The following is a 10,466-nucleotide window of genomic DNA, read 5'->3' as shown; positions in this document are numbered from 1 at the left end:
ACAGCCTCATACACGGGCGTGTTACTTGGTCGTGTGGTCTAAGTCAGTATACCTTACAGGTTTTGCACTGCCTCGCACAGGGTCTGACACACGGACGTGTATGGTCATTTTTAGGTCACACGGGCTAGCCACACGGGCATGTGTGTTGGCCGTGTAACCCAAGTCAGAGAGTTACTCGGGGTTGGACACGTCCATGTGCTCCCATTTCAAATGTCCACACAGCCTGTGACACGGGCGTGTCTGGTGGCCATGTGAGACACACAGCCTGGCCACACAGGCGTGTGTCCCCTGTTTTAAGAAATATTTTCTAAGTTTCGTGAAAGTTTCTTAAGCTATCTATTTAGTCCTAAACCACTCCCAAAGTATGTTTAAGGCCTCAAAAGCTCGTTATAGGGACATTATGCTTGAGTTTGATTAATGTTTGCATGAAATGTGTATTTATATGATAATTGAATGTTTAAATGTGTTGTAAGTCCGGTAATACTTCGTAACCCTATTCCGGTGTTGAATATGGGTGAGGAACAACTCTCCAAATAGATAAGGGAGGTGAGTTTAGGTCAACTGAATTCAACACCTTTCGTGAAGCAAATGGAACAAACAAAGAGTTCACAACACCTTATATATCTGAGCAAAATGACGTAGCAAAACACAAGAACTGCACTGTTGTTGAAATCTGCAGAAGCATGGTGAAACAGTTGTCGCAACAGTAGAATATGCAAATGAAATTATGCACCACTTGGTCTTCTAGTCTATAGAGACTAGATCTCTTCAAAAATGGTAAGTAAAGTGACTATATGGTAAAGTTCTCATTTCTACAGTAAAAGTTAAAGACCTAAATTGCGAAATCCATAAACCAAAAAATATATATAAAACTTAGTCTAAAGTTAAATTTAAATTTGCTAAATACATAAAATTCTAATTAAAACCTAAAAAATAAATAAATATAAAGGGCCTAAATTTTATCAAATTTAAGTAAGATCTAAACACCTAAGCAACTCAAATCAGAAAAAGAACTTAACTTTTAGATGTAAATTTATACACAACTAATTATCACAACATACCAATTTCATCAACATTCCATGTAGAACTTGTACATTCAACCATCCTGGATGACCCAACAATGATGACTTTTACTGTTTGCATATTCTACCATCCCGAGTGGCCTAACAATGATCGCTTTGAATATTTGCATATTCTATCATCTTGAGCGGCCTAACAATGATGGTTTTGAATTATTATATCGTGTTAAAGTAGCAACACCAACATTGTTTATGTTGCTTATGTTTGGTCTATTGGTCTGATTAATTGTTTTCTGCTGATTTTTTAATTGAGTCTTTAGTCAATGTTTATATAACATCCCTAACCCATTTCCATCGCCAGATTAGAGTTTTGGAGTATGACAGTACCATTCGAAACATTTAAATGCAAATAGAAACGATTATACAAATTATCATATTGTATTCAATAAGTCATATAAATTAAGGTAGAAATACATTTATGTACCTTAAATGGAGCCTATGGGACCCTAAAAATAATTTGAAAACAATCAGGGGTCATTTTGAAACAAAACAGAAAAATATAAAAAATTTGAAAACATTTTAAAGCAGAGGTTACACGACTGTGTGACAGAGCCCAGACCGTGTAACTAAGTGTGCCCCTGTAGTTCAGGGTCACATGGCCATGTCACCAAGCCGTATAACTCTCTATGCCTGTGTGGACCAACCTGCACTGAAAACTAATAAGGTACACGACCGTGTGAGTAGGCCATGTGATGGCCCGAGTCCTAGGTTGTGTGTACCTTAAAAAGTCTACAAAATAAAGCACATTTTCATCCACAACTTAGGTACCAAGCCAAATCAAAACCAACCAATTTCAAACCTTAAAAACACAATCAAACACACTCCAAAACATAAGAAATTGAACTTTTCTATAAGATCTAACCAATATGCCAACAAAAGGCCCACAATCACAAATCAACCATGATCCCATCCAACATTACAATTTCAATCATTTAACATATTTTAAACATACCAAATGACCATATCAAAAACATATTAATCAACCATTATCTTCCTACTTTCAAAAGGCGTGCTCAATTACTAAATACTCCATATTTACACTTTATTTACAAGCCATCAACAAAAGGCATAAAACACAAATGAACTTAGCATAAATTCAAAACAACCAATTTACCAAGACAACACTTAAGCCCTATTACATGTCATTTATAACCTTGTACCAAAGTAACCAAAAATACCAAAATGATGATTGGATTGTTTGATTTTTCTTTGATGAAATTCTAACCGATCAAGCTTTCTGACGATCTACAAATAAAGAAAACAATGGACGTAAGCAAATCAATGCTTAGTAAGATCGTATAATGGAAACTAAATTTACCAAATTTGAATCATTTTGTAGATTTCTTGTATAATCTCATTAACAAACTTATGAATTCATTCATTTCCTATACACACAAAAAATCTCACGAATTAGTGAATTCACATATATACATAGAACTTGAGCCTACTAGAGCAAAAACATTTAGATAACATGTTTACCAATCAATTCATCCAACTCATATTCAAATGGTAAATCACATTCCTTTTTTTTAAACCATGTTTAATTTCTCCTTTTAGTGATTGATTCCATGTAGCTAATGCATATATTCTTTGAATTTTACTCAAATAACAACTTAAAACATATCATATGATATAATGTTCATAAATAACAAGTGCAATTCAATTACCTCATCAATCTATGATATGTGATACATTCCATTCAGAGCTTGATACTATATAACCATTTCATAATTATTCCTTACATAAGTCAATTTACACATATAGTTATTTCAATATTGCCTTTATTCCAACATGATTCTACAATTTCCAAGTCATTAAACATTTAAACATACATATATTTAGAATTTGTAATATGTTTACTACAGTAAAACAATTCTATATCAAATAACCTTTATTTTTCTGATGGATCTTTGTAAAATTATTCAAAACATAAGTCCAGAAATGGATAATACTCATAAGAGCTAATCAGATACAGAATAAATGTGTCAAGTTACTCTTCTGGACTAAACCGATGACAACACAGATAAACTAGCTTGGCCAGAGCTAGGTAAATGTATTAAATGAAAACAGATAGCTAATTTAGGCTAAATATGAGTCTCATTTTAATCCAAGTCTGCAACACATGCAAGTACTCGGTCCAGATCAGAAATTCAGAAAGAAATCTCACGTATAAAACTTTTACTCGATACATCGAAATCGTTCTAGAGATTTATTTTATTCCACATAGATTAATTTCATTTCAACGAAAATATAAGCACAATTAATATTGAATTATAGTCAAGGATATCAACTAATATTATAAAATATAGCAATTCTCGAATTCATTACTAAATTCAAAACCAATTTATTGAAAACATTTGCAAGCAAAAACATTTAGAGAATTTCAGTTGGCCTTGCAACAGAAAAACCATATAGTGTATTGTTTATAAAACAGTGGTTTATTATCTTTAGTAATCTTAAGTCAAGCGTCATTTTAAAATATTAAGGCTTTTGAGAAATAAATACTAGAATAATCCTAACAACTAAACAAAACATAAAATGTCCAAAAATAAAAAAAACCCAAGAATGTCCATAATGTTCATATTAAACAAAAATAATAATAAAGTCTATAACACTTGAATAAAAACCTTGAAAACCCAAGCTCCCGAGTCACCATCCAAACCTAACTCGGAGGGTCACCTAAAAAAAATCAAGCAAAAATGTGAGCTTTAAGCCTAGTGTGTGACTAAGCCCACAATGATAGTACAAGTATATATAAACAACAAAATGTTTCATAGCATATTATAATTCAATAGAAGTATATTTAGTCATACCATATCGTATCATATCATGTCACGTGATATCGTAGCAAAGCATAGCATAACATATCATATCATATTAAGTCCTACCTCCATCTGTTACACACCATCTCCTTCCAACCAATCACACCAGTATGTGGCGGCGTGCCATTCATATAGTTGCAACTGAGCTACCATACATAAATTTGCGATCTAACCGCCATAATTACAGTATAAACTGCCATATAACACTTCTCTATCATTCTACATCCTACCCCAAAACATAAACAAATCATAATCTTATATCATACTTATATGTATCATAAATCATACAGCATGCATACTTACATATTTTCATACCAGTCATAACATATCACATGATTAAATGGTAAATTTCCTACTTAACATACCTCATAAACTTAACTATATACTTTTACGTTATATAACTTAGGATTTTCCAGTGCCATACGATGCCTATGGACCAAAATTTTGAGTCACTCAAACAACCCCCAATCAGGCCCTAAAATTGGGCAAAAAGGCCCATCTACTACACAGTTTGCGAAGTTTCACACGGTCGTGTGCCACACATAGCCTAGCCACACAGTCAGTAGAGTTTCACACGGCCATGTGCCGCACACGGCCTACCACACGGCTGTGTGGCACTAGCAGTTTAAAAAAATAACCTATGTTTCACTTTTTTCCAATTTTTATCGAGTTTTAAGGTCATTTTCACACACCTGATTGTTGAGCTGATTAACCACGCATTTGGAAACACGAAACCTACACTCATTCATCAAATCATACTAATTAATCACAAGAAAATCCATCCAAGAACACATCCATAAATAGATATTTTTCAGCCCCTAAAAATACAATTCGCTTATTTACTTCTTGAAATAGCATCCAAAACTGAGCCTACTCTATTGGGGGTCTTGGTTTACAACCTTTCGCCTAACAAGAGCCACAAATACACTAATCACATTTCTGAACACGATTTATAACCAAGCAACCAATACCTTACCAAAAATAAACTAAGAATAGGATGACCAAAAAAAATCGAATAGAACTTACCCTTCGAAAGAATTTCTATACAAAAGATATAATCACATGACACACAATAAGGTTTAATGAATAACAGCCAAGAATCTCAAAGAAAAACCCAAAGAAAAGAGGAACAAAGAAGAAAGAAAACAAAACAAAATAGAACCAATAAGGAAACAAAACTGAACGTAGGAACAAGGGGGGTTCGAGACAGTTATTTTAGGAAACAAAATAGGGATATTTGGAAATTAAATCAAAAATAAAAATAAAGAAATAAGATAATATTTTTAGCTAACAACGTAACCCCCAACATCCCACAATAATCCAACCACCAGAATTGTAATTCAAAATGGACTCAAACACTAGCAAAACAAGCAACAAAAACATTCATTATGTTCCCATCGAGATTCAAACTCAAGACCTAATGCAAACATACACGACACTTAACTACTATACCAAATCAAATTATTTGACAACCATGCACACTTAAAAATCCAAAAATTTAGGGCGTTACACTCGAAACTAGTTCCAAGTGGAGTAGCCTAGCTATCATAACGTGCTAGTAAAAGAACCTAGCAAGCTAGGCACGAAAACCTATAAATGTGGTGTCGCAACTAACCAATTCGAGCTAGTTTGGTTAACCACCTATTGCCTAAAGTTTGAAGACTAAACTTAAGATGAATCTAAGGAAAAAAAAGACTTAAATACTACTCTCCGGTCCCATTACCAAAATCTAGGTTCAAGAGTATGATTACGTGTATGGAATGTTTGAGAACCCCTACAACGTCTATTCAAAGATAATCCTATAAAGTTTGGTGTTTAGGATTTCAAAATCAAAATTCTAAGCACGAATTCAAATATACCACCTACCTTCAAAAACTAAAAGAGAGCTAAAAGTAAAATCCAATAATTAATATAGGATATTAAAAAAATCAATTCTAAAATTTATACCAAAATTAAAAATCAATAAATTTAACTTAAAACTATAAAATTAAATTTAACTTAAAATCATAAGACTTCACAGGTAACACTAAAAATTTTACAATTTTAAAAATCTAATATTTAAAATCTAAAACAACAACAAAATTAAATATATGATATCTCAAATCAAGTTTCTAAGTCAAAGTCAAAGTCTAATTTAATCTATTAAAACCTAAGATTTTCTAAAGCGAAATGAATCTAACTTAACTTAAAAAATCGTGGATGTGAAAATGTGACAAAACGATTAAATTGCAAATTTTGAAAAGTTGGGGGGTTAAAATGTAAATTTGATCAAAAAGGTAAGTTTGAGCTATTATTGATTTTTTTACATGAGAATAATTTGGAATGTATGTTGATGCGATGAAAATCACTTTTGTATCTAATTGGAAAATATTTGAAAGTACATGGATTAGATTGTAAATTTCACCACTCACAGACCTATATTAAAAGTTAATTATGAATTAAGGGATGTGCGTTTGATAAATGTCCATTTGTTATGAAGAAAGTGAAATAATAGGTGAATACAGGTAAAATGGTAATTTTAATATACAAGGGCATTTTAATCATTTCTTAAGTATTTTATAGTAAAAATAATCTTTTTAATGAAATATTTGATTTATGAAACAAATATAAACCATTGAATGTGATTACATTGAGGTAATTAAATGTTGGCCGCTTGGGAGTAGGGGTGTTTAATAGGTTAATCGACCCGAACTACTATTAATCGAATTAACTGACTCTTTTAAACCCTTAATTGTTAACCGAACTGAAATTTTTTCAAAAAAAATTAACCGAACTGAACTTTTTCGGTTAATTCAATTAGTTAACCGAAATTTATATATATATTTTTTATTTTTAGTTAAAACAAGTATAAAACATATAAAAAAATTAACCGACTTAACCGACCGATTAATTTATATTTCCAAAAAATTAATTGAACTGACCGAATACTTATATATTATAATATTATTTATTAAATTCGGTTAATTTGGTTAACCGACCAATTTCGAACCGAATTAACCATTAACCGAACTTTCAAAAATTTATTAACCAACCTCGACCGAATTCGGTCGATTAACCGAATTAATTCGGTTTTACCCAAAATTTGCACACCCCACTTAGGGAGACTTTACTTAAACTTTTGTCTAAACTTGTTTTTTTTACGTGTTTTGAAATTAGAAAAAAAAGGAAGAAACTCATCTTTGTTGAAGCACCAATAAGGCACATGATGCAATAAAAAAATAATTCCATTTATCACAACTTTGAATCCATATACAAAGAACGAATTCAGGTTGAAAATGTTAGAAAATATGCCAAATCAATCTAAGTAACTTCGATTCAGGTATAAAGCCTCTATCAAAATGCCAAATCGTAGCTGCATCAAATCATCCTAGCCTCTGCATGATCCATTCGAAAAAAAAACTCCAAATTTTTAAGAGAATTTTGGAAATACTCTTTGCTGCTAGTCAAAGATAAATTTCAGGTAACTCCAAATAATGGGACAAGACCTACCTTTTATCCAAAATAAAATCTCTCATAAAGGGATTAGGAATTTTCCAAAAAAAAAAAAAAGAAACATGATATTCTTTCCCATAATTCCCTAAAATGTTTCTTTAACTAAAAATTAAATCATTATTTAATAATTTCGGTAAATGTATTCTCAATTAAAATTTATATGAAATCTAATTTATATTTATTTAAATTTAATTTTCTATGTGCATGTGTCACGAGCTGTGCAAAGGAGCTCGCGATTAAGGGTCATTTGGCCCAATAATACTGACCCATTACTTTGAAAGATTGAAGGCCCATCTACTTAATCTGGTGAATATGTAAACACTTCAGTAATTTTATTTTACCAGGATGAAGATCTTGTAATATTAGGAAATCTTGTAAATCCCTAAAGTAGGTCGTTGGATCATGAGGAGCTCAACTATAAATAGAGCTCTTCTCTTTCCTTTGTAACCACTTCAATTCATTCTTGAGTAATACAATACATTTTGAAAATATCTACTTAAACACTTAGTTCCTTGTGGTTTTTCTGTTCGATTAGTGCTCCTTTGTTTTCGATGTTTGCTTTTATTTTATTTCGGTGTCTTAGAGAATTTTTGTTATAAACAACGAGTGACATCTAAAAATGCATCATTCACTTTAATTAACAACATTTCTATTGTCCATTATTTTCCCTTAATTATTGGACATGAAAAATCCCCATAAGTATTAGAAAAATGTGAAATAAGCTAAGCCTTTAATCACAAATCAATTCAAGCTAAGGTATTTAGACGTTTTATAGAATGCAAATTAAAATTGCAATTACTCAAAATTGAATTAAATTCTATTTTTATTTACTTTTAATTAATTTTAATTTTATGATAAAAATAAATATTTGTATTTAAAATGGAGCAAATAATGTAAAAGTTTTTGAAAAATTATTTTATTTGAAATATTTATGAAAAAGGCTTTAAAATATTATCAAATAATATTCAAAAGCTATAAAATAAAACTTATTTTGTCAAAATAAATTTAAAATTTTAAAACAAAAATTAATATAAAACAATTAAAACCAAATCAAATTATCATATATGATTTAAAATTTTAAAAAATACCGAACGAATCAAACCGGCATTATCCCTAAAATAGATTAAGGAACCTTTACAAAGGCAAGACCATCACGCAACTGATACCCTTTCATTTCCCATTGAACCACATAGGCCCATCAATCATCATTCTTCTCAGTTTATCTTTGGGTTGCTTTTCTTCCGAATCCAAAGACAATCTTACCAAGGCTGGCCCATAATTAAACATTTTCAAGGTTCAATCAATTCGATGTAGAACATGTGTGCCTTTTTTTTTTTTTCATTTAAAGCTTGAACACAGTAAAAGAAATGGTCATCCAAAACTTCAATGTGAGCCGAGGGGCCCCAACCAAGTACCGAGATATAGCAGTAGCTGATTAAAGCTTATTAACAACATCAGAGTCTAAATTAAGCTTGGCTTGGCAAAGTAACTTAGGGTATTAGAAATTCAGGATGTTTGCATATGGTGTCAGATTCTGAAACCAAGGGCTATTTAGCTGAGTCCAGAATTGATCCTGGGTCCAGTCATTTATAATTTTGGGCAATTGAAGCTCTGCCAATTTTTCATTGCCTACAGGAAAATGCAGAGATGGTGGAGAAACTTTGTTCTCCTTTGCTATTCTATCTTTTTTCTCTTCCACCAGTTCTTTTTCTTCTTCAATTTCTTTCTTGAAGAATTCTCTGGTTTCAGAAATTGATGGCACCAAATCTTCTTTTGGGTTGCAAAAGGAGATGGTCTGTAAGGATGACAATGGAGATGAAGTTGTTGTGTTCGTTGCCTTCAACTCTTCCTCCAATGCTGCTCTTTGCTCCAGTACTTTCAAGGAGGTAGCTTTCCTGTATATCTTGCACAAAACTATGTCCTGTATTCAATCATAGAAGAATAAGACCCAAGACCTTCCATTTAAGTCTGCTAATGTAATTTAAGCAATCCTGTTTCAATGCAAATTAACTTTTTTTTTAAAAAAAAGCTACCTTAGGCAAGGAGCAACCATCTGGGAGGCGATACTCGTTCATGACCCAATCAGTCTTGTTTCCTCGTGGAGCTCTCCCTTTATAGAAAACAAGAGTCTTTTTCAGGCCAGTTATCCGCTTTGGATCTGATAAGCTCACAATTTTCCGGTCAGAACCAGTGGCTTTCCAGTACCCATTTTCAGTCGTCCGGTTTGGTCTCCCTCCATTGCCATGCTTCCTATCTCTAGGCACAAAGAAATACCATTCCCTCCCCCCAATCTTCGACAATCCTATAAAAAAAAACATCCGAATCAGACATATATATTAAACAATCATATTTTCCTATGTGGTTAAACAAACAAATGAACACTTATGTACCAGGCAAATCAGAGGGATCATGGTGATAAATGTTGAGAAATCCAATTACATCATCACGCAACTTGTTGCCGTAAATCATGTTTTTGAGGTAAAAACCAAGGAGTTCTTCCTCTGTTGGATGGAATCGAAAGCCCGGAAGTTCCATCTCTAGGGTGGTATCATCAGAATTGGATTGGCAGTTCATTGAGGTATAAGTATTTTTACAGGGTTTCAGTTTGGCTTAATATTGAAAATGAAATTAAAAGAAAAAGAAAGTGATTTTGCATGCAAAAGACACCGGCTTGGGTGGATATTTATAAGGATGCTAGATGAAATTGCTGATTTATAAATGTTTTGGACAAGTGAAAGATTAGAAGTATCTGTTTAAAATGTTGTGATGAAAAAGCTTCAAAATTAAGACCAAGTCATCACCAAAGAAAATCATGAAAGAACCTAAAAGTATCTGTACAAAATGGAAACTGAAGTCTTTAACAAATGGTGGAACCCACACGCTTATACACAATAAAGTCGCAATTCATTAATCTTTGCTAGATTTGTGTGAGGTAGACGATGACTGATTTTTCAGGTCTTGCTTGACCTCCTTTTTCTTTTTTCGCCTTTTATTTTTGTGTATGTGGACTTTTGCTTGGAAATCCCAAGCCATAATAGTAAGGTTTTTGCAAGGAAATTTCTACCAAATACTT

General features: G+C 32.1%; 1 protein-coding gene across 1 annotated transcript; it reads right to left on the bottom strand.

Moving 5' to 3' along the window:
* Nucleotides 1–8,432: 8,432 nt before the first annotated feature.
* On the bottom strand, nt 8,433–10,236 carry LOC108478606 (NAC domain-containing protein 6-like). Its single transcript, XM_017781073.2, has 3 exons — nt 9,784–10,236; nt 9,427–9,695; nt 8,433–9,314 (listed from the first exon to the last, which is right to left on the bottom strand). Exons 1-3 carry the CDS (start codon nt 9,965–9,967, stop codon nt 8,892–8,894), a joined length of 876 nt encoding a protein of 291 aa, XP_017636562.1. The 5' UTR covers nt 9,968–10,236; the 3' UTR covers nt 8,433–8,891.
* Nucleotides 10,237–10,466: the final 230 nt, after the last annotated feature.

Source organism: Gossypium arboreum, chromosome 12 (genome assembly GCF_025698485.1).
Source record: "Gossypium arboreum isolate Shixiya-1 chromosome 12, ASM2569848v2, whole genome shotgun sequence".
NCBI lineage: Eukaryota > Viridiplantae > Streptophyta > Magnoliopsida > Malvales > Malvaceae > Gossypium > Gossypium arboreum.
The sequence above is the reverse complement of the archived record's forward strand: the minus strand, read 5'-3'. Positions and strand labels throughout refer to the sequence as shown.

Excerpts from the sequence above, each read along its gene's own strand:
- LOC108478606 (XM_017781073.2), bottom strand. The coding sequence starts at position 9,967 with ATGAACTGCCAATCCAATTCTGATGATACCACCCTAGAGATGGAACTT. Across the intron at positions 9,696-9,783 it reads TGATCCCTCTGATTTGCCTG|GATTGTCGAAGATTGGGGGG; the intron begins GTACATAAGTGT and ends TTTTTTTTATAG. Across the intron at positions 9,315-9,426 it reads ATGGTTGCTCCTTGCCTAAG|GACATAGTTTTGTGCAAGAT; the intron begins GTAGCTTTTTTT and ends GATTGAATACAG.